Raw genomic sequence first — 24993 nt, 5'->3', positions numbered from 1 at the left:
GGTGCTCTTCGTGCCTGAGAGAGAGCCCAGGCGAAGCAGCACGGGCGTGTTCCAGAAGGAGCCTCGGCCGTGTCACAGACCGTCACGTACTGACACTTCATGGAGTCAGTCCCACAGATGATCTCTTACTTACCAGTGAAGACTTAGGACCCCCTGTGAGACAGACGTGGTGCCTGGGTGCTGGCTGTGAAGAAGGAGCCGGAGTCACACGGATCTGTAACTCCTAGGACTTGGACCGAGTGAGAAGAGAGGGAAGGCATACAAGGCAGATCTGGGAGCCTGTCGAGAGGGCCTGGCCCCGAAGGATTAGGGACAGGGTTACGTGCTGGGCATTGACCTAGGAAAATATGGCTGTGGCTTCCACGGCCCTCCAACCAGTGGTCCCCAGAGGGTCGTCGCAGAATAGCAGCATCAGCATCCCAGTCACCGTTTTGGGTCCTGAGTCGGCAGCTCTGGGCTCAGGGTCCAGCAGTCGGTGTTTTAAGCAGCTCTTTGGGTGATTCAGATGCTGGATAAATCCCCCCCCCCACCCCCCCGAGAGCTTGTTAGATCACAGTGTGGGGGGCTGCGGCCGGACGGTCTGCATTTCTGGTGGGCTGCAGGTGCTTGCAGTGTAAGGACCACAGTTTGGGAACCGCTGCTCGAGACTGGTGACCACCCAGTTACTAAATTTCACTCTGCAGAAGTACTCCATAAGTAATCACATACACCCTCACATCTTTTTTAAAATTTCTCATTTTAAATGTAAAAAGGTGCAAAAGACATAAATTCTGTAATATTGTCAACACTGAGAATTTAAATTAAAACTTCCTACTCTTAAACATATTCAGCAGAATCAATCAGTGATTTAATATCTATCACCATTCATTTTTAAAAATATGTGAATAAGCTTTTTAGCAGAAATTTTACATTTTTTCCCCTCCTTGTGTTGGGTTTTGAGTTCTACATCTCCCTCAGAATTTTATTCTAAAAAGTTGTGTTTTTTTTTTTTTTTTTAGGAACACAAGCTTAAGTGTACATCAGAATTTTACTTGTAGGGTTTATTAGAGCAGAGAGTGTGGGTCTTTGGCCCAAGAGTTTCTGACTCACCAGGTGTGCAGGCTCCTAGAGTTTACACTTCTAGTGGGTTAGCACGTGGTGCTGATGCTGTTGGCTCAGGGACCACACTTTGAGAGCCACGGTGATAATTGATGCTTAAAGCCTTTTTTATTTTTATTTTATTTTATTTTTTTAAAAGATTTATTTATTTGACAGAGAGAGAGACAGCCAGCGAGAGAGGGGAACACAAGCAGGGGGAGTGGGAGAGGAAGAAGCAGGCTCCCAGCAGAGGAGCCTGATGTGGGGCTCGATCCCACAACGCCGGTATCACGCCCTGAGCTGAAGGCAGACGCTTAACCGCTGTGCCACCCAGGCGCCCCTTTTAAAGCCTTTTTTAAAGAAAATTTCGTCAGACTTCTCTGCGACAGAAATCACATGCATATTTCTTCTGCACTGAGTTACCGTTACAGTTATTCATAAGTGCACGGTTGATCACACTAAATATTTTATACATTTAAAATAAAACAAAGTGTAATAATTATTGGAAGTGCAGGTCGTATGAGATATAATTGGGTCTCCCTCCCAATGAAGTCATAACCTCTGCGTGAATAATGTTTACTTGTAGGCAAGGGTAAGTTACAGGTTTTTTTTTTTTTTTTTTAAGATTTTATTTATTTGAGAGAGAAAGAGAGCACAAGTCGGAGCGGGGGAGGGAGAGAGGGAGAGGGAGAGAGAGAAACCCAAGCAGATGCCCTGCTAAGTGCAGAGCCCAACACAGGGCTCGATCCTAGGATCCTGGGATCATGACCTGAGCCAAAGGCAGATGCCTAACAGACTGAGCCACCCAGGTGACCCCAGTTGTTTTTTTTTTTTTTTTTTTAAATCGATGTGAGTGCTGAGAACCCTTAGTCTCATAAATAAGTAGATGGAAATAGAAGGTTTATTTTATTTATTTCATTTATTTTTTAAAGATTTTATTTATTTGAAAGAGAGAATGAGCGAAAGCACAAGCAGGGGGAGGGGCAGAGGGAGAAGCAGACTCCCTGCCCGGCAGGGATCCCGGTACAGGACTCCATCCCAGGACTCCAGGATTGTGACCTGAGCCGAAGATAGATGGTTAACCGACTGAGCCCCCCAGGTGCCCCGGGAGGCTTAGTTTATAGTGATGATTATTGCATTCTCTTAAATTCTCTCTGAATTATCTGTTAAGTCACAGAGTCCTCAGCTTCAAACATATTCCTATTCTATTGGCTGGCAACTCGATTAGGCTTCCTTCAGTTTTGTTGAAAGCAGACTTTGCAATCACCTGACCTGCCAGAGATTTGTTACCCAGTTATTAGTCATTCACTTTTTTATTACCGACACTGATATTTTAAATTGTCCCTCTGGTTTGATATGGGGGAGGAGCATTTACACAACGGGGCAGTGACCCACAGTCCAGTTTAGGGTGGGCAGAAGGCCTGTCTCTTGTTAAGTGGGGGAAGGCTGTTGAAGGAAGGGAGGTAGGCACGGATTATCTGCACTCAAACCCCACTCTGTTTTAGGGAAGAATGTTTATGAACATTGAGGGTCAAGAAGTTGATTCCTTTAAAACAATACGTGTCTATGAATCCTTGAAAAATCTCTGTGCACCCCCAGGGGTATCTGTACCCCATTGAAGATCACTGCCCTGCAGTGCTGTTCTTCAGACTACGGGTTGTAACCCTTTGATGGATTAAAAAAAATTCAGTGGGTCATAACCAGCAGTTTTTTTGAGAAAGGAATAAAATGGAAAAGAACAGCACGGTATACTTGGTAAGGCTCAGTTAAGTAGAGTCACTCGGACTGTTTTGTGTCCGTGACGTGCACAGGTGTGTGCGTGGAGCTGTGATGTAAAACACGTCTTTGCAGTGAACTGCGGTCAGAGAAGTTTGAAGGCCGGTATTCCGTAGGATGCCGTGTTCTCAGGCCTCACCGAATGCAGCCCAGACTTGCAGAGGCTTGCTGCCTGCGGTACGGAATGGGGCTCCACGTTGCCGTGGCTTGTGTTCCTGTTGGGTTTGGTTCTTCGTAGGCTGACATGGAGATGGCAAGGCTGGTGTTCCTATCTCAGCATGGTGGCACTCTGCAAGTTACCATGGAGGTTGGGATGACTGAGATACAGTTTTATCTTCAAAAAAGTACAGTCTTGTGGAGCAGATAATACATTTTGCACAGTATCATCGTTTGACTATATGTTGAGTGTCATGAGAGAGAAGTTAACGTCCAGTTCTTCAGTGTCTTTATGGGACTTTGTTAATTCTCCCTTACAAAACTCATTTTAACCTTGAATTGATGAGGCATCACTTTCAGCTGTGCAGTGTGTGTCCTTGTCAAGAGGACCTGGGATACCTTTGGTGTTTGTGTGTGACGTCGTGGCCATACGCCCCTGATGACCAGTGAGCGCTCGCTGCTGGACTGGCTGCGGACATCCTGTTTTCCCGCCGCTCACACCAGCAATCCTTCTTACAACTTTTTCTTTCAGTGTTGGCTTATTCAGTAAACTCAAGTTACTCCTGCCCCAAGTTTGTTCATTCTGTTCTCTGGTTTCCACTGTCCCCAAATAGAGCTGTTAGGGTTTCCTTTGTTTTCTTATTTTCTTCTTTTAAATTATGAAATGGACTTTCCTGTAAGATTCTGAAGAAATGAAAATGACCAAGCACCTCTCATTTCTGAAATGCACGATCATTCGCAGTTTTCTGTCTCTGATCCAGACAAGCTTGTCATGTGGATTTGTTCAGAAAACATTGTTGGCGTGTAAAAGTTGCCTTACGGACATCTAGACCTGATAAATCTGCACGTGGGCTGTTGTATCTTCACTGTGTGGTGTTCTTGGTGAACTTCAGCTGGCCAGTGAGTTGAGGTAACTTCACAGAATTTCAAAAGGAATAATGTGATCCTTTTTGAGAGTGGTGTCATTTCTAAAGAAAATGCGTAGTATGTAAAAGGCCAATGTTGATTCGGTTTCAGTCTTGGCTGTTCGCCTACATCATAATGAAAATAAGACTTACGGATGTCCTCTAAAGCAGCAGCTTCTCTTATGGCATCTGCTCGGAAGTGTAAACCTAGTCTTCCTTGCTGGTCACAGATGGTAGCAGTGCAAGTCATGGGTTTGACGTGTTCAGCAGCCTTTGCTTTACCTTTCAGCAAACCAGGTCGAGGTAACTCTGGAAGTCCAAACATCTGTGTTTTTCCCAGTAGGAACAGCTTTTGCTTCGGTGTTGTAATGGCTGTGCTTTCGTACTTGGAGAACAGCTGAAGTGTAAGTGCAAACAGTAGGAAGGAATGCTAGTGAAAGAGATGATTACCTTCGGACTCCTCTCCGCTGCTTCTTCTGCCTTAGTACTTACTCTTTTCTCAGCCGACTTCAGTTGGGAATGTTGCAAGTATTTCCGAAAGCTTCGTTGCTTTTCCACTGAACTTGAAGGAAGAGTATTTAGCTTTTAAAAAAAGTATTTGATCTGGCTTTCTTTCTTAGTCAACTTCAGTGTGCAGCTTGGCGCTCCGACGGGCTTTGTGTTTTGGAAAGCCTCGTCTTGGGCAATAAGAGAAAGCGTGGTGCGTAATGCAGCAAACAGAAGGCCATAGAGTTCTGAATAAGAAGGAAAACTGTAGAGGTATAGCACGCGTGAATCACCAGAAGACTGTGACGTTTTCTAGGGGTGTCAGAAGGATTTTATATGTGGCCAGAACTTATAGAAGGCTCGGAGGCTCGACAGCCGGAGTTTCAGTAGTTAAAAGCTCGGTTAAGGAAGGGGTTTGTGGTTCACATGCCGAAACCTTGCACTTAGATACGGAAATAAAAGTAGGGTATACTAAATAAAGTCAAAAGCCACTAGAAATCTTAGAAACAACAAATAAATTGAAATAAGGTAAGTAGATGGTCTAAACTATAGATACGGTGCAGAGATTTTAGTAAGTTAGAAAATGGTATTGGGAGTTCTCCCTCTCAGTGGGACAGAGAGAGAAGCATCAAGGAGCAGTAGACACAGGCTGCAGTGAGTCTCTAAGACATTTCTGGAAAGAGTCGCAGGAGAAGACAGTGGAGGGTAAGATATTTGAGGAGGTAATAACTGAGGTTTTTCAGGGATTAAGGAAAAAAGTGAGTCCTTAACATAAATACTGAGTACCAAGTAGGTAGGTAATAGTAAATTCATATTTTGACACATCTTAAGCTATAGAAAACCAAGAATGAAAAGAAAATACTGAAAGCTAATAGAAGAAACAATTACGTTGTCGGGAGATGCCATGTAAGCAAAATCGATGACAGGAGACAGTGAAATATCTTCAAAGTGCAGAGAAAACTAATTCTCAACCTAAAACTTTATACGTAGCTAAATTATTCAAGAACAAGAGCAAAATAGGTATTTTAGGCATATAAAAACTAAGCGCATTTGTCACCCACATAAATCACCAGAAGAGCTGGTAAAGACGACATTTGCAAGAAGGAGTAAACACAGGGAAAATATAGGATGGAAGAAACAAGACCAGCCATAGAAACAGATAAGCCTGAGTATAAAAAACAAAACCAAACAACTTCAAAGCTCATGTTAGGTTTTAAAAGAAGAAAGTAAAACAAATGAGACAGTAATAACAAGATTGGGGCCTAAGGCAAAACACATTGAAGGAATGTGGAAGGCTATCTCATAACGAAAGAAACAATCTACCAAGGAAATACGACAATCATTGGGGCGCCTAGGTGGTTCAGATGGTTAAGCGTCTGCCTTCGGCTCAGGTCGTGATTCTGGGGTTCTGGGATCAAGCCCCGCGTTGCGCTCGCTGCTCAGCGGGGAGTCTGTTTTTCCCTCTGCCTTACCCCCTGGCTTGTGCTCTCGCTCTCTCATTCACTTTGTCTCTTTCAAGTAAATAAATTAAAACCTTAAAAAATAAAAAAAAGGAAAATACGACAGTCGTGAACTTGTATACACCTAACGAAATGGCCATGACATGCTGTGTAAAACAAAAGGTGATCGAATTAAAGGAAGAAATCAGTAGATGCACACAAAGGAGATGTTTAACATTGTACCAATTGTTAGATCAAGCACTAGGTAAAGATATAATAGCTTTGAGCAACAGGATCTGAAAAAGCTTGATCTAGGAATTCTGTACCCAAGGAACCAAAAATGTTCATTCCTTTTATGTTCATAAGGAACACAAAAAAATTGTTTATGTACATATGTCTCAAGGACTCAGCATATTAAAAACAGGCTACTAATGCTGTTAAAGATTTTAAACAACAATGTAAATGTTTTTTAAAAGTTTGGAAACTAAGAACGCATTCCTGTTGCTCTTAAAGAGCAAATCACAATGGAGATTGCAAAATCTGAGAATATGGTGAAGATACTTGTGGGAAGCAGCTAAAACAATACTTAGAGAATAAGCTTGTAACTTTAAAAGCATTTATTAAAATCAAATAATTAAAGGACAATGAGAGATTGAAAAACAAATGATCTGGGACGCCTGGGTGGCTCAGTCGGTGAAGTGCCTGCCTCTGGCTCAAGTCATGATCCCTGGGTCCTGGGATCAAGTCCTACATCATGCTCCCTGCTCAGTGGAGAGCCTGCTTCTCCTTCTCCCTCTGCTGCTCCCCCTGCTTGTGCTTGGTCTCTCACTCGCTCACTCTCTTTCTATTAAATAAATAAAAATCTTCCAAAAAAAAAAAAATGATTTAAGTGTTCATCTCTGGAAGCTAGAAAAAGTGAACACAAAGAAAGTAGAAGAAAAAATAATACAAATTGATGAAATGGAAAGCAAAGTTAATAAGCTCAATAACATCAAAAGCACATCTTTTGGAAAAAAAACAAAAAATAAGACAATTACTGATACAGTAGAACTGTGAAAGTATAAGAATACTGTGTATGTCTGTGCCAAAAATCTTGGATATTTAGTTGAATAGTATCCCAGGAAATATGAATTACCAAAATTACCTCAAATAGAAACCCTGAATAAAGCATAACCATAAGAAAAACTGAGTCAATAAACAGAATTCTTATTTATAAAAGATGCCACAGGCATAGGCAAATTTTGTTAAATCCACAAGGAAAATTTGTTTCTTTTATATGCTATGTCAGAAACAAAAAGCCATCCATTTCATTTTGTGGGGTTAGGCTAACCTTGATACCTAAACAAGAAGCACTAATACTAGCATACAAGTAAACCAATCTCATTTATGACCACAGAGTTCAAAATCCTAAATAAAATTGACTTCAGTAGAATGTTCAAAAATAGTACACTATAGGGGCGCCTGGGTGACACAGCGGTTAAGTGTCTGCCTTTGGCTCAGGGCGTGATCCCGGCGTTATGGGATTGAGCCCCACATCAGGCTCCTCCGCTATGAGCCTGCTTCTTCCTCTCCCACTCCCCCTGCTTGTGTTCCCTCTCTCACTGGGTGTCTCTGTCTCTGTCGAATAAATAAATAAAATCTTTAAAAAAAAATAGTACACTATGACCATGCATAGTAGGAATTCAAGGATAGTTTAACATTAGAACATCTGTTGATGTAACTCAGTACATTAACAAATTAAGAAACACTAGAAAGGACATTCAATAAAATTTAACACCCTCTAGTAATGAGTTCATACTAGTTCTTAGCAAACTAGGATGGGGGGGGCTGCCTTAGCCCATGAAAATGTTTTTATTAGAAACCAATAGTGTATATCATACTTAATAGTGAAGTGAGATAAGAAAGCCTATTATCAGTACTTCATTTTTATACTAGAGGTCCTCCTAGCCAATGCAATAAACTGAAAAGAAGTGAGTTATAAAATCTGGAAAGTTAAGAATAGTTTTGTCTCCATGTGGAGTCCATATGGTTATCAACATAGAGGAACCGAGAGAATCTACACTATTAGAACTAAAGAGAGCAATATAGTAATGTTTCTCTGTACCGGTAACTAATTAATAGAAGAAAAAGAAATTGTGAAAAAAAAAAAAGACAAATAGAAAAAGCATCAGAATTTTTCGTCAGTTGGGAATACGTCTAACAAGGTTGTGTGAAACCTTTAGAGAGGAGAGTTGTAAAACAGTGTTGAAATACACGAAAGGAAACCCTAATAAATGGAAGGTGACGCCGTGTTCGTAGGTGGAGAGACTTCGTGTCGTAAAGAAGCTAACACTCCTCCGTCTGTACATTCGAAGCAGTTCCAATTAAAGTCTCAGTTTTCCTTCACGGAGCTTCAGACTACCTTCAGTTTTACAAGGAAGAACAGGATCCAGAAAATGCTGACCTACTATATCGAACCACTGATTTATAGGAAATACCACGAGCGAAGGAACAAGTTCAGCCATGTTACAGGTACGCAGTTAGCAAAACCCAGACTGCAAGAGGCATGGAGGACAACCTAGTTTACCCTATAAGTAAATTTCAAGGGAAAAAACAAGTGGAGGGGAACCTATAGATTAAAAGAGATTTAAAATACATATCGACTAATTTATGGACCGTATTTGAATTTTGACTCAAAGGGCTGAACTATTAAAAAAAATTTAGACAACTGGAGTTTTCCACACTGACTAGATGTTTGAGGGTATTCAGACATTGTCAAATTTTTTTTTTTCAGCTGTGAAAACGATCCTTACAAAGTGAAATTAGCCAGAAAAAGACAAATAATGTATGATTCCACTTAGGTGTCTAGAATAATTAAACCTCTAGAAACAAAGTAGAATATGGCTGCCAGGGGCTTGGAGGAGTGGGAATTGTTGTTTAATGGGTGTAGTTCAGTTTTTTAAGATGAAAAGTTGTGGGGATGGGTTGCACGATAATGTGAATACTTCTAACACCACTGAACGGTACCTTTGAAAGTGATTGAGATGGTAAATTTTATGTGTATTTAAAAAATATGGTCCTTTTAGAGATACATGCTGAAGTATTTATAGGTAAATGATAAGCTTGGGGGCCCCGTTTCTTCTATGGTAACATGAACCACAAACCCATTCCCCAAGCAGAACTGGTGAAAAAAATTTTAAAAAACAACCACTTAAAGTCTCTAGAAGTGGTCCTATAGCAAATGAGACATTTGTTCAAGAAAATCTACTAAACCTTGGTGAAAACAGAGTCTGCGGCATTTGATCCATGAACTGCCCCCCTCCCTCCCCCCCAGCCTGGTGTTACAGAAACTCCACTTCAGGCAGATGATGCCAAGAACACAGGTCTCGTGCTCCCCTCAGCTCGCAGTTGAGGACCTCAGAACCTTCCTCCCCACGCCCACCCAGCTACTTGTTGCAGAGGTGAAGTTGCAGTTGAGTGTGGCTGAGGGGTTGCACTCCTTTCGTCTGCCCGGCCTCCACTCAGGGTAGAAGCTGTACCTTGGGTGTGGTGTATGGAGGGAGGGTCCATGATGGCAGAAACAAGCCAAAGACCAGTGGCTACCACTTTCGTCTCCCCAACTCTGTCCTGTTGCTAAAGCAGATGCGTTACTTAGAAGAGTACCAGCAGTGGGGCGCCTGGGTGGCACAGCGGTTAAGCGTCTGCTTTCGGCTCAGGGCGTGATCCCGGCATTATGGGATCGAGCCCCACATCAGGCTCCTCCGCTATGAGCCTGCTTCTTCCTCTCCCACTCCCCATGCTGTGTTCCCTCTCTCGCTGGCTGTCTCTGTCAAATAAATAAATAAAATCTTAAAAAAAAAAAAAAAAGAGTACCAGCAGTTAAGTGGAGTTTGATGGATATGGTCAGGGAAAGAGACACTCAAAAGGGAGCCCTGCAAAAACTGTCATTCCAGAGTCAGTCTGCACATGCCCAAGGCATACCTTCTGAGGAGCACCAGCAGCAGCTTCCTGCTGCGGGGGTGGGGGAGAAGAAATCAGTTTATACTAAAATCCAGCCAACTACTAGACAAACAGCAGATGACAACAAGAAGCTGGTAAGAGGGTGGGGTAGACCAGCACCAGAGTTGCTGCAAAAAATGTCAGTTTCAACAACAACAAAAAAACTTGAGATAAACAGGAAACTGTGATCCATACAAAGGAAAACATGCAATGCCTGTGAGAGTGACCAGATGTCAGGTTTAATGAAGACTTCAGAGTAGTCACACATATATTTAAATAACCGAAGAAAACCATGTTTAATGAAGTTGAAGTAAAGGAAAGTGTGACAGTGTTTCCATCAAATGGAGAATATCAGTAAAGAAACGGTAACAACCAAGTGGAAATTCTGAAGTTGAAAAGCGCAATAACTAAAATGAAAAATTCAGTGCAGGGGCTCAGTAGTAGATTTGAACTGGCAGAAGAAAGAATTAGTGGACTTGAAAATGGTTCACTTAAGGTTATCCAGTTTGAAGAACAGAAAGAAAATAGAAACATGAACAGAGCCTAATAGAAATGTGGGACATCATTAAGTTTGCCAACGTATGCGTGATGGGAGGGCCAGAAGGAGAGGTGAGAGAGAGAAAAAATATTTGAAGAGGAATAATGTCTGAAAATTTCCCACATTTGATTAAAAGTGGCAATCTACATATCTAAGAAGCTCACTGAACTCAAAGTAGGATAAAGACATGCAAAGATATCCACCTACCAACACATCATAATAAAAATGTTGAAACCCAGAGACAAGGAGAAAATCCTAGAAGGAACCAGAGAAAGATAGCTTGTCACCTAGAAGAGACCTTCACTGAGATTAACAGATAACTTCTCATTAGAAACAATAGAGGCTGGAAGTCAGTGGGATGTCATTTTAAATCTCAAGGGGAAAAAAAAACTTAACCAAGAATCCTATATCCAGCAAAAGCATCTTTCAAAGAAGATGAAATAAAGACATTATCTCAGACAAAAACAGAAAAATTTTTTCCTAGAATATTGCTTTATGAGAAATACTAAAGGGCATTCTTTAGCTGAAAGCGAGTCATTTCAGACAGTAATTTGAATTTATGTGAAAAAAAAGGGGTCCTTGGTAAGATAATTGTGCAATTATAACAGTTTATAAATATTAATGGATTGTGGAAAGCAATGATACAAGGAACACTTGGGCGTCTCAGTCAGTTAAGCGTCTGCCTTTGGCTCAGGTCATGATCCCAGGGTCCTAGGATCGGGCCCTACATCTGGGCTCCCTGCTCAGTGGGGAGCCTGCTTCTCTCTCTCCCTTTCCTCCCTCCCCTCCTGCTCACGCAAGCTCTCTCTCTCTCTTTCTCTCTCGTGCTTTTTCTCAAATCTTCTTTAAAAAAGCAATGATATAAGCCAATATGTATATTATTGTTTTTATTGGCCCTATAACATATGGAAATGTAATATATTTGCCAGTATCAGCACAGAGGAGTTGGGTGGGAGGAAGGCTACATTAGACTAAGGAAATGACACCAGATGGTAATTCCAATCCAAAGGATCAACTGAAGAAAGCCAGAAATGGTAAATAAGGTTAGTATAACACATGCTATAAATATATATTTGGTCTCCTTTCTCCTTTCAGTTTCTTTAAGAGACAATCGTATGGAACAGTAGCTATAGCAAGGTGTCATTGGGTTTGTAGCGTATATAGGTGACAGCATATATAATAATAACAGCATAGACATGGGAAAAGAAAAGAGCCATAGAGGAGTAACCTTTCTATATTTTGTGGGAATTAAAGTTGTGTAAATGTGAAGCAGGAAAAGAAGTAAAGCTATTTCTATTGTCAGATGATGTCTTTTATATAGAAAATTGAAGGGAATCCACTGAAAAGCTATTCGAACTGTTATATGAGTTCAGTAAGGTTGCAGGATACAAGATGAGTATAAAAAAGCCAATTGTATTTCCTTTTTTTAACTTTTTATTTAAATTCCAGGTAGTTAACATACAATGTAATACTAGTTTCAGGTGTACAACATAGTGATTCAGCACTTCCGTACATCACCGTGTGCTCATCACAGGTGTACTCCTGGATCCCCATCACCTATTTCCCCCAACCTGACGCCAGCCTCCCCCCTGGTAACCGTCAGTCTGTTCTCTGTAGTTAAGAGTGTTTCTTGGTTTGCTGCTCTCTCTCTTTTTTTTTTTTTCCCCTTTGCTCTTATTTATTTTATAAGTGAGCTCCATGCCCAGCGTGGAGCCCAACATGGTGCTTGAACTCACCACCCCGCCGAGATCAAAGACCTGAGCTGAGGTTGAGAGTCAGACGCTTAACCAACCGAGCCTCCCAGGAGCATCTCATTTGTTCCTTAAATTCTACGTATGAGTGAAATCATACCGTATTTGCCTTTTTCCGACTGACTTGTTTTGCTTAGCATTATGGTCTCTAACTCCATTCATGTCTTTGCAAATGGCAAGATTTCATTTTTTTTTATGGCCAAGCAATATTCCATTGTACACACACAACCACACCCCACATCTTCTCTCCCCATTCTTCAGTCAGTAGACACTTGGGCTGTTTCCATAATTTGGCTATTGTAGATAATGCTGCTATATACATTGGGGTGCATGTATCCCTTCGAATTAGTATTTTTGTATTCTTTGAGTAAATACCTACTAGTGCAATTGCTAGATCATAGGGTAGTTCTATTTTTAACGTTTCCAGAGTGGCTGCACCAGTGTGCTTTCCCACCAACAGTGCAAGTGGGTTCCCCTTTATCCACATTCTTGCCAATACCCATTGTTTCTTGTATTTTTGATTTTAGCCATTCTTTTTTTTTTTTTTTTTTTTTACGATTTTATTTATTTGACAGAGATAGAGACAGCCAGCGAGAGGGGGAACACAAGCAGGGGGAGTGGGAGAGGAAGAAGCAGGCTCATAGCAGAGGAGCCTGATGTGGGGCTCGATCCCACAACGCCAGGGTCACGCCCTGAGCCGAAGGCAGATGCCACCCAGGCGCCCCTCTTTTTTTTTTTTTTTTTTAAGATTTTATTTATTTATTTGACAGAGACAGCCAGCGAGAGAGGGAACACAAGCAGGGGGAATGGGAGAGGAAGAAGCAGGCTCTTAGCAGAGGAGCCTGATGTGGGGCTCGATCCCAGAACGCTGGGATCACGCCCTGAGCCGAAGGCAGATGCTTAACAACTGTGCCACCCAGGCGCCCCTGATTTTAGCCATTCTCACAGGTTGTGAGGTGATATCTCATTGTAGTTTTGCTTTGCATTTCCCTGATCAGTGATGTTGAGCATCTTTTCATGTGTCTGTTGGCCATCTGTATGTCTTTGGAAAAATGTCTATTCGTGTCTTCTGCCCATTTATTAATTAGATTGTTCATATTTTGGGTGTTGAGTTATGCAAATTCTTTATAGATTTGAGGTACTAATCCTTTATTAGATATGTCAGTTGCAAATATCCTCTCCCATTCTGTAGGTTGCCTTTTAAGTTTTGTTGTTTCCTTCACTGTGCAGAAGCTTTTTAGTTTGATGTAGTCCCAGTAGTTTATTTTTGCTTTTGTTTTCCCTTGCCTCAGAATATATATCTAGAAAGAATTTGCTACAGCCAATGTCAAAGAAGTTCCTGCCTGTGTTCTCCTCTATGATGTTTATGGTTTCAGGTCTCACATTTAGGTCTTTGGTCCATTTTTTTAAATTTATTTTTGTGTACGGTGTAAGAAAGTGGTCCAGTTTCATTCTTCTGCATGTCACTGTCCAGTTTTTTCCAACACCATTTGTTGAAGAGGTATTCTTTTTCCCATTAGATACGTTCTTTCCTGCTTTGTCAAAGATTAATTGACCTGTGGGTTCAAACCAGTTGTGTTTCTGTACAATTGCAATGAATAATCTGAGAATGGAACTAAGGAAACAATTTATAGTAGCATCAAAATTAATGATATATTTAGGAAGAAATTTAACAAAATAATTGTAAAGCTTGTACTTTGAAAACTTTAAAAAGGGTATTGAAAAAACTTAAAATTATCTAAATAATTGGAAAAACATCCTGTGTTCATATATCAGAAGATTTAATATTGACAATACCTCCGGACTGACGTACAGATTTAATGCAGTGTCTTTCTTCGTCTCAGTTGCCTTTTTGTAGACGTGGACAAGCTGATCCTAAAATTTATTCGACAGTGTTAGGGATCCAGAATAGCTAAAACATCCTTGGAAAACAGAACAAAGGTGGGAGGACTTGCATATCCTGATTTCAAAGCTTACTACAGAGCAGCCATGATCAGGACAGCGTGGTGTTGGCCTAAGTGTAGGTAGGAGTCCCTTGGAGTAGAGTTTAGAATCCCGAAGTTAACCTTCTTATACGGATGGTCAATTGATTTTCTACAAGATGCCAGAATAATTCAACTGGGAAAGAACCATCCTTTCAACACATTGTGCTGAGACATCTGGATATCCATGTGTATAAGAATGACGTTGGGGCCCCAGCATCTACGCTGATTCACCTGGAGTGTGTCAAGGACAGAGGTTTAAACGATAGAGCATAAAACTCTTAGAAGAAAACCTAGGGATAAATCTTGGAATTGAGACCTTGGAATTAGGCAGTGACGTCTTAGGATGTTACAAGCAGAAGCAACCAGTGAAGAAGTAGACAGAGTGGACTTCATCAAAATTAAATGTTTTTTTTTTGTGTTTCCAAGGACACTACCAAGGAAATGAAAAGATAGCCCACTGAATGGAAGACATTTTTGCAAATATTGTATCAGATAAGGGATTTTTATCTCTATATATCAGGAACTCTTACAACCTAAGTAGTACAGAGACAACTCAGCTGAGAATGGTCAACAGGTCTGAATAGACATTTCTCCAAAGAAGAAGCACAAGTGAGCACATGATTACGATGTTCCGTGTCATTAGCTATCAGAGAAACACAGATCAGAATTACAGTGAGATGCCACTTCACACCCACTAGGATCCTGTATCAAGAAGTCTGTTAACAATAGGCTGTGGAGAAAGAGGTACTCTCACGCACTACTGGCAGGACTGTTACGTGGTCCAAAGATTTGGAAAGTAGTCTTTCAGTTCTTAAAATGGTTAAACGTAGAGTTAGCACTTGACCCAGGATTTCACTCCTTGGTGTATGCACAAGAGAAGAGAAAATGTGTAGCAGCATTATTGATAATAGCCGAAATGTGGGGAACAGCCTGCATGTCCCCTGACGGACGGACACTCTGTTTTATTACTCCCGCTTGAAACGCCGTAGCAGGGGTGGACTTTGGAGCCGTCGTGCTAAGTGACAAGCCAGTCACAGAGGGTCACGTATGAGTACGTTGCTATGACATATCCGGAGTAGGTAGACGGTCAGTGGGGTGGAAGGTTGATGAGTTGTTGCTTGATGCTGGGGAGCTAGAGAGTTGGGAGGCAAAGAGCACTGGCTTTCCTTCTGGGGGGATTAAAATGTTCCAGAATTGATTGTGGTAATGGTTGCATAAGTTTGTGACTATATTAAAACAGTGGGATACCACTCCACGTCTGTTGCAATGGCCCACATCTGAAACACTGACCGCACCAAATGTTGCTAACGTGGAGTGGTTCGAACGTTCTTTCATTGCTGCTGGGAATTGGAAATGCTTACAAAACTGAGCGTACTCTTAGCTCATCCGATTCAGCAGTTTCCTCCTTTGTATGTACCTGAGTGAACTGAAAACCGTCCCTGCGAAACCTGCGCGTGGATGTGCGTGGCAACTTTATTAACAGTCACCCAGACTCGAAAGCAATCAGGACGCCCTTTAGTAGGTGAACAGAGAGGCTGGTACATCCAGACAGTAGAGTACTCAGCATAAAAAAGAACGGAGCCACCCAAAGACTCCCTCCTGTAGAATTCTAATATAGGACATCCGCAAAAGGCAAAACTGCGGAGACAGTAAAACAGTGAGTGATTGCCGGGGCTTAGGAGGGAAGGAGGAATGACTAGAGCAGAGAGGATTTTTAGGCAGTGGAAGTCCTCTGTAGGATTCACAGTGGTGGACCCAGGTCATTATACGTTATCCTCATGTGGACTGTGGACTTTGATAATGTGTCATGGTAGGCTCAGCGTTGATCACAGATGTACTGCTGTGGAGACGGATGTGGACACTAGGGGAGCGTGTGTGGGGGCGGGGCAGGGAATGTACAGGAACTCCATACTTCACGCACGGTTTTGCCGTGAGCCTGACATTGCTCTAAAAAAATTAAGTTCGTTAGTTTAAAAAAAATGTCTGAGGCTTGTAAGAGTGTGTTGTGGAGTGCACATGGAGGGACGGGGCAAGACTGCCCCTAGGTCTGTGATTGCTGGAGCTGGGTAGTGGGTACGTGAGGCTTATAATAACTTATGAATCTGGTAGGGGAGGTGTCCCCACTTCATTCAGAACCACTGTGGTGTTTTTATTAAACTGTGACGAACTTTCTGTGAGTGCAGGAGTAGACAAAATAGCACAAGTACTGCTGGGCTGGGCTAGACGGTATAGTACTGGCATGAGAGTGGGGCATTGTTAGAGACCAGATCTTCCATCCTCGGGTCCTCACATAAGCAGAAATTTGATATACGACGTAGATGGCATTATAACATGGGAACATCTGTATAGGAGAGCTAGACTCCTGCTCCACACCTGCATGCCCACTAAGGTGATAGCCGGTGATCGGTGCCGCGGTATTGCAGTTAACGCACGAGGTCGAATCTCAGAAGCAGTGTTGACGGATAGAGGTGATTGCAGAAGGGTCCCAGGCTAGGAGAGCATTAAGGTGTAAAACATGTGTGGTCAGGAGACCTCCAAGTTCCCGATAGTTGTTACTTCTGAGGGAGATGGGGCGTTTGTAATGTTTTCTTTTTTTTTCAAAGATTTTATTTATTTATTTGACAGACAGCCAGCGAGAGAGGGAACACAAGCAGGGGGAGTGGGAGAGGAAGATGCAGGCTCCCAGCAGAGGAGCCCGATGCAGGGCTCCATCCTAGGACTCTGGGATCACGCCCTGAGCCGAAGGCAGAAGCTTAACGACTGAGCCACCCAGGCGCCCCTGTAATGTTTTATTTCTTAAAAAGAAATTGAAGCAGATGTAACAGTAATACTAAAAATTGATGAAGCTTGGGCACCAGCTGGCTCAGCCAGTGGAGTGTGAGGCCCTTGATCTCAGGGTCGTGAGTTCGAGCCCCATGTTGGGTGTAGAGATGACTTAAAAATAAAATCTTAAAAAAAAAAAAAGCCCAAAAACCCAATGATGAAACTAGGTGATAGGTAGTAAGTGTCCATTACAGATTTCTATATGTTTGTCTCTGTGTTTGAAGTATTCTGTTAAGGCTTAGTATAAACAAATGAAGCGTCTTGTTTGGGTCCTAATTCAAACACATTTTCCAAAAGACGTTTTTGTGGTAATTGGAGAAATTTTACTGCAGCTTGGGTATTAGTTTACATCAAACCCGTCAGGTGCAGTAGTCGCACCGTGTTTGTGTAAGGAGATACGTTTTTAGAGAGACATGTGTGGTGTGTTACGTGATGTTACATTGTTTCTGGGGCTTATTTTTAACATACTTCTTAGAAAAAGGATGGTTGAAATAAATGTGGCCAAATCTTGGTGCATCTCGGTGATGGGTACATGAAAGATTATCGTGCTAGATTCTCCGTTTCAGAGTATGTTTGAAAACCTTGATCATTACATATCCAAAACCAAAGTGGATAATAACTCTTCTTTAATAATAACTGGGACCATTGGCAAGCAGCTTTGAAATGTTTTGGTACGGAAAATGTAGGTCTTTCTAACTTTTACCTTCTGTTTGTTACGTCATTTAAATATAAATAAGAAATATGTAGTGTGTAATATAGCTCTTACCTAAATACACATCAAGTAAGCCAGGAACAAAATTGGACCTCGTCTTCCTGCAGGCTCTCTGTACTGCCTTTAACTCTGTGGAAACATGCCGCAAACTAGCATTTAGGTTTGTATTTGCAGTTTTTGTTCACGGTGACAATGGGATGGTGTGTATTTAGCACTGGGTACTTTCCGGTGAATAAAGAGGAGGAGGGACAACGAGCTTGAGCGGGTGTGAGTGTGTAGACCCAAGCCTTGGCAGAATCGTACTTCTCAGAAATGAACAGGGTATTCCAAAGACAAGGCTTTTTCTCTTACCTTACATTTTATAAAACACTCAGAACGTGGAGCTGATGCACACAGCTTTCTGTCTGTGGCTTTGGGGTCACTTTTGGGGTCACACACCCACCAGTGCTTCCTACATGTCCGTCTTTCCTTCCAGATAGGTCATTACTTTCTGCAGTTAACGTTCTTACCCCTGTCTCTGGCGAGTGTTTCAGAATGGTTTTTTAAAAAGATTTATTTATTTATTTGGGGCCGGGGGTGAGAATCTCCAGCAGACTCCCCACTGAGCCCGGGGCCTGTGGGGCTCTCTTCCTCCACCCTGAGATCATGACCTGAGCCGAAACCAAGAGCCAGACGCTTCACCGACGGAGGCACCCCCCAAAAGTTTTAATCGCAATGGCAAAGCAACGTGAAGCAGGTGTTGAGGGAGTAGAGATCGAGCGACTTAAAATTAGCACGACTAGTGTTTCCTCTGTGACTCAGACTGCCAAACCTAATTACTGAGTGTTTGATCATGATGAATGTCCTCACAGCGTTTCAGAGTTCTTTACTATTATCTATTTGATTTTTTCAAGTACTTAGAAATCGATGCCGAGAAGCGTTGCCGCTGTCGCGGCTTGAGGGCTGCGTGATCCCTCCATGTCATGTGGCGGCCGGTAACAGAGTTAGGTCCTAAGTCAGGCTGCTGTCCTGGCCGGTCAGCTTAGTTAGTCTGTAAAGGAAATCGATGACTTTGCAGAAGGATGAACGGCCCTTCTGCGTAAATGTCTCATAACTTAGATGGTGAAAGATACGGAAGAGTTAAGAGACAAACCGCAGCCGACTGGGAGAGTTTTCTAAGAAAGTAGAGTCAGTATTCAGTATATGTAAAATACTCTTCCCGATCAGAGGGAAGACGGTTCATTAGAAACCCCAGTAAAGGCTCTCACCAAAGAAGAGACACGGGCATTGATCACCGTGTAAAAAGATACTCAGCCTCACTACTGGTGGGGGAATTCAGATTACAGCTGTTCCCAGCTTCTCCCTATGACGTTAGCAAGGGTTTTGGAAAGTGGAGAATGTTGACTGTCGGTAAGTGTCTGGGGAACATACTGTTGGCAGGTTCCCGCGGTGGGAGAGTCTGTTTGGCCAAACACACGGGCTTCAGTCCTGCAGGGGCACGTCGGAGGAACAATATTTAAGAGGTGCCAAAGGGATGTGGGGAAGATTCATCCTGCTTTAAGAAATCCTTGATCTTGTCCAGCTGCCGTGTCGTGCTCTGGCTTTCTTTTCTCCTCCGTTAACCGTTTCTTGAACGTTTACTTTGTGCAAGTGTTGTACTAATAAACATTTTCGGTAAATTGTTTTATCATTAAAGCAGCCTTCTAGATGGGTGTTTTTCATCCCCATTTTGTAGATGTGGAAACTGAGGCCAGAGAGGTTAAATAAGTTCATTAGCCAGTGGGTGAAAGAGTCTCTATTTAGCTTTAAAACTATGGCCTTAATCACTATCTGGTTGGATAATTAATAAGTAATGGATTTGTGATACCGTGCATACCTTCAATTTTATCTTTATTAATTTCACTTTGGGGGCCCCTGGGCAGCTTGGTCAGTTGAACGTCTGGCTCTTGGTTTTGGCTCAGGTCATGATCCCCAGGTCCTGGGATCAAGCCCCGAGTGCAGTCGGGCTCTGCGCTCAGCGGGGCGTCTGCTTCTCCCTCTGCCCCTCCCCCCACTCGTGTGTGCGCACTCTCTCTAAAATAAATCTTTTTAAAAATTCTCCATTTTCTAAGTTAACATTTTAAAATTTAATGGTTAATTTCTTCATTAGAGTGTTAACATCATAAACATAATGCTTTATTTCTTCCTTGGGATGTCAGCCCGATGTCACGAACCCTTCATTAACGGAAAGGCTTTGACTCTCTCCCCAGAGGATCTGAAGAGGCAGAATGCAGTGTTGCAGGCGGCCCAGGACGACCTGGGGCAGCTGCGGACACAGCTGTGGGAAGCCCAGGCGGAGGTGGAGAACATCAAGGCCATTGCCACCGTCTCTGAGAACACCAAGCAGGAAGCAATCGATGAAGTGAAAAGACAGTGGAGGGAAGAGGTTGCCTCGCTTCAGGCTGTGATGAAAGGTAAAGACCGAGAATGCTCCATCTGTGCCGTGATTTCCTGAGCGCTGCTGCTGATGGTGGACGACGTTCTCAGAGGGTCTTAGACTGCGTCCTGAGCTTATCTGTGGCTTTATGTGTGACTGTCATTAGGGTGCAGTGTTGTCTCTGAAATGAGGGCCCGCCGTCTGCCTCTGTCCTGGCTTTGGTATTGGAGGCTCACCGTGAGCATGTGCCGGGCGCTGAGCGAGGGCCGCGTTCACCCCAGCTTTGCAGCAGGCAGGGTCGGCTCTTCTGTAGGAACGAGGCTGGGCGCATCAGAGAAGCCAGCAGTGTGGATGCGGGGGGTGTGCGGGGCTAGAGAGGCCTCCCACTCGGGGTCAAGTCACTACTTACACTTCCTTACCGCCCATCCAGTCCAGCGTGGCCAAAATTTTACATTTTCAGGGAAAGTTTGGGTTTTGCTGTGACTCTTCCCTGCAGTCTCCGAGGTAGAAAGGCACGGGCGCGAATAAACAGGCTTGATGGGCTGCCGGCCTCTGATGCTGGACTAAAGGCAGAGTCCCCGTTTAGCCTGTCTGCTGTCGGCGCCAGTGCTCCGTGGCCGCCTGTGTTTCTGGCCAGACCATAATGAAACGAAGGAAGTTGCCCCTGAAGCTTTGGGTTCCTGAATTCGTGTCATTCATATTATGAATGTGAAACAGTGGTGACTTTCTCCCCCGTCTTGGCCTACGTGTCACTTCTGCCCAGTGCTCTGAAAGAAGGCGGGGGACGCTAGCTCCCCTCGGGATGACTGTAAGCCTCACGGCAGCCGACACTCGTAGCTCACCCACGTGGGAGTCCGTTCTTGCCACAGAAGCAGGAGGCTGGGGGGTGGGGACTCTGGGCCACGTACGGCCTCCATGATGGTACCAATGTCCCAGTTCCTTCGGTCCTTCTGGTTCTCCATCCTTTAGCGCATGGTTTTCAACACCATTCTCCTTACGGCTGAAAAGTGGCTGCTGCTCCTTCAGTCACCACAGAGAAGCAAACATTTTCTAGAAGTCTCCAGTGTGTACCCTCCCATTTACTGAGCTGTGTGGTTACCCATAACTACAAAGGCAGCTGGAAAATCTAGTTTTTAAATTGGGCCACTAACTTCTTAAACAGAATTTTGTCAGGAAGGAGGAAGAGGTGGGAGTGGGTAACCAACAGTGTTTACCCCATAATGCTTTAAGGTTATATTAAAGATAAGGCTATTTAATAAAGACTGTATAGAAATGGTCTCAGTTTAGAAGTCTGGGTGACAGTAAGCTATTCCAGGTGCATATCCCTTTTCTCCCACGTTCAGGTCTTTGGATGGGGGTGACAGTCCTGTTTGTATCAGGAGCCGGAGCGTAGCGTGTGCGAGCCGAGGTCTGGCAGAGGTCGGCCCAGCTCTGCATGCCGGCCCTGCTGCTCTCCGCCACTGGCCAGTGTTGAACCTTTGCTGAGCTTTCGTCGTCTGTAAGACGACGTTCGGCACGCGCCTGTCGTGAAGAGCAGGGACGGTTTAAAGCTCTTAGCGGAGCTACACGTAGTAAGAACCAGAAATCTTACTTTAGTTTTCGTTGTTGTTTTACGTAAGTTAGGCATGAGCTCTTTATGCAAGCCTCTTAACATTCCGGTGCGCCAGGACGCGCGTCCTCAGAGCACTCAGACCGTACTCTCCGCTCTGTTCTTAGAGACCGTCCGCGACTACGAGCACCAGCTGCACCTCAGGCTGGAGCAGGAGCGAAGCCAGTGGGCGCAGTACCGTGAGTCTGCAGACAGGGAGATAGCGGACTTGAGGCGGAGGCTGTCCGAAGGCCAAGAGGAGGAGAACTTAGAAAATGAAATGAAAAAGGTATGTAGGAAAATACTCGTCTGTAGGAGTGTTCGCATCCGAACACAGGATGCTTCCGCTGACCTTACTGCGGCGACAGCGGACCTTTCTGTGTTCTGTTGGGGGTTGTGTGGACGCGCACCAGAATGCAGCACGACATGACCTGACCCCCGTGTGGCGAACTCCCTCCCCGTCCTCACATGTTTGACCGACCGCCTCCCCCCCGCACCTGCCACAGCTCTGCTGGCGCCTTACCCTGCGCTTGCTTCTCCTTGTCTGTCGCACGCACAGAGTTCCCCTGCTTCTCATGCTCACTGTTCGCGGCCTTTCTGTCCGTGCTGGAGTGGGAGCTTCCTGAGGGCAGGAGGCTTGTTTAGCGAGGACCCTACCTGCAGGAGTGTCTACTCCGTGAGTGGGGGTGTGTCCAGACCAGAGCGTGACAACAGAGGTTGATTTTCTGTCTTAACGTCCTGTGGCTCCGGTGTGATGCATGTGCCGCGTGCCACGCCGAGTACATGACCGCGGATGCTGGAACTGATTAGAAGGCCAGTATTGCATCAGGGAGAACAATTGAAAAGCTTTGTGGCCAGTGTAATTACATGAACTTTTCCTTTACTAATGTAGGTACGTTCATCTATTTTAAGTCACATATTCTGTAAAATAATAACGGATTTGATGTTTTCGGAGTAATCATCTTCTTTGGTTCCTAACCCTTGGTCCATACAAGGACTACTTCCGTGTATTTAGAAGGTTATTTGGTTTTTATAATAACATAAAAATCATCTGAGAACCCAGCACCCCAAATAGAAGCTTTAAACACGAAGAATAGTTTTTTCCGCTCCGTCTTGTTCCAGGACGAGGCTGTGACTCAGCATCTCCATGAGGACCGGACAGTGTCCTGATGTTGCTAGAGTCGCTGAGTCGTGTGACCGTGTGGTCCACAGCAGGCCGCCGTCCCCTCCGCTGTCCCTGGGAGTTGTAGCCCACGTCTTAACAGGAGATCGTTGTTGTTTTCATTCTTCTGACACATTCACATCCATGATTTTCACAACCTGCCACTTCTTGTCAGTCTTAAAACTTATTTTTTAAAATAAACTTTATTTTTTAGAACGGTTTTTGATTTACAGAAACAGTGTGAAGATATAGAGAGTCCCATATACCCCACTCCTGGTTTCCCCTGTTATTAGTATCTGTTGTTAGTGTGATATATTCGTCACAACTAATAAACCAGCGTTGATTCATTGTTACTGACTCCGGTCCAGGCTTTTTATTCAGACTTCATTAGTTTTCACCTAATGTCCTTTTTACTGTTCTGAGATCTCCTGTACAAAACCACATTGCGTGATGCCGTGTGTCTCTTTGGGCTCCTCTTGACTGTGACAGTTTTTAAAATCCTTGTTGTTGTTAAAAAAAAAAAAAAAATCCAGGGGTTCCTGGGTGGCACAGCGGTTAAGCGTCTGCCTTCGGCTCAGGGCGTGATCCCGGCGTTATGGGATCGAGCCCCACATCAGGCTCTTCCGCTATGAGCCTATTTCTTCCTCTCCCACTCCCCCTGCTTGTGTTCCCTCTCTCACTGGCTGTCTCTATCTCTGTCGAATAAATAAATAAAATCTTTAAAAAAAAAAATCCAAAAAGGTGTTTAATAAAATGCAACACCCAGCCATAAAAACAGTTCTAAGAAAATTCATAAAGGAAGGCAATTTCCTTATTTCCTTGTTTATCAGAAATGAACCGATAATAAATATCTTAATTGATACGAAATTCTTGAAAGCTGTTTGCCCGGAAGACAGAACGCGGAAGAATGCTAGCTTTTCTGTCTTCTGTTCAATACCACCCTGAAGCTGTGGCCTCGGCGATAAAGCAGAGGAAAGGAAGGAAAAGTCACTAGGGTCAGCTGTTACTCCATAAAACCCTTATATCTGGATGACACTTTCTTTTTTGTTATTGTTGTTTTGTTTTCTTCCCAAATTTTTAAAAAGTTGTAATCCCAGTATGGTCCACACGCAGTGTTCTCTTAGTGTCGGGTGAGTGGTACAGTGACTCCGTGCTTCCGTGCACTCGCCCGGCGCTTGTCACACGCGCCCTCCTTAATGAGTTTTCCTGCTGCCATTTAAAAAGGTCATCCTTACGAGCTTTGATTATAGTGATACGCAGCCCTCGTGGGGTCATCGGTACATCAGTTAGCAGCTCAGTCTGTGTTAACTTCTTCGCCTCTTCCCTCCTTTTCTTCCTGCCGATTTTCATCAGCAGGTCTCTGTAAGTATCCCAAATTAGCCTTGACTCTGGATATTTTAAGCTCATATGTCTTTTCCAAACAGGACTTAGTTAAAAATAAAATAAATGATGAAATGACTCTTTAAGGACTGGAAAACAAAGCGAGTCCCTCTTTTTCTGAGAGAGATGTTTTTTGAGGAAAATTTCCACGCATATTTGGGCGTATATGATATTTTCCCTATCGTGAACACTTAAGGATAAACTTGAGCTCTTTTAAATTTAGTGAATAAGGTTAATGTTCATTTTCACTAGAAAGGAAAATGCTAACTTTTTAAGTCTACCTTTGTTTCTGTGTGTATGTAAATATATACACACACACACATATACACGCATACATTACGTACACGCATATTACACACGTATACATAGGTAATACGTATCATGTATGCAATGTATATATAGAATGAAAACCAAGTTTCTCACCAGTTTACTGATTTATGGATATTATTTCCTTTTTAATGTATGATTTTGAGAATGAAAGAAAACAATATGATAGTTTTAGGGGTCATTCTTTGGGTTTGTCTCATTTAGATATCAAAAGTAAAGTATGTGAACGATTCCTTAAAATAACTGAGATGGCAGCTGCTTTATAGCAACATAATTTTCTAAAATTTTAGAAAACACATTGTTCTGTTTGTTGATGTTTGAAAACGAATCCATCCTTTCATCCCACCGTTCCATAAGAAATTACGGTTTCATGAATTTAGTGACTAGAATTATGAAAACGAAAGTATGACGTGTGTTTCCTTTTATATATATACGGTCTTTTCCAGTTAAGGGATTTAAGAAGTCAGGTTTGTCATAGGGAATCCATTCTCCTACTGCAGTTTCTAAGTGGAATA

The 24993-nt window shown here is 43.2% G+C and overlaps 1 protein-coding gene across 3 annotated transcripts in view; it reads left to right on the top strand.

The window, feature by feature from the left end:
* The window catches only part of RABEP1 (rabaptin, RAB GTPase binding effector protein 1), a 92803-nt gene that overhangs the window by 33703 nt on the left and 34107 nt on the right, over positions 1-24993 (top strand). For 2 of the 3 annotated variants that reach the window (XM_045804893.2, XM_045804894.2), the window contains 2 exons: positions 19855-20058; positions 21738-21898. In XM_045804893.2, coding sequence (XP_045660849.1) covers positions 19855-20058; positions 21738-21898 — 365 coding nt within the window. Of the gene's footprint in view, positions 1-8137; positions 8351-19854; positions 20059-21737; positions 21899-24993 lie in introns of all 3 variants that reach the window. The other variant, XM_045804891.2, reaches the window with a different exon arrangement.

The sequence above is a fragment of the Ursus americanus genome, chromosome 14, assembly GCF_024610735.1.
Source record: "Ursus americanus isolate L20-20 chromosome 14, mUrsAme1.1.p, whole genome shotgun sequence".
In the NCBI taxonomy this organism is placed as follows: Eukaryota; Metazoa; Chordata; class Mammalia; order Carnivora; family Ursidae; genus Ursus; species Ursus americanus.
This window is presented reverse-complemented; position numbering and strand designations above follow the sequence as displayed.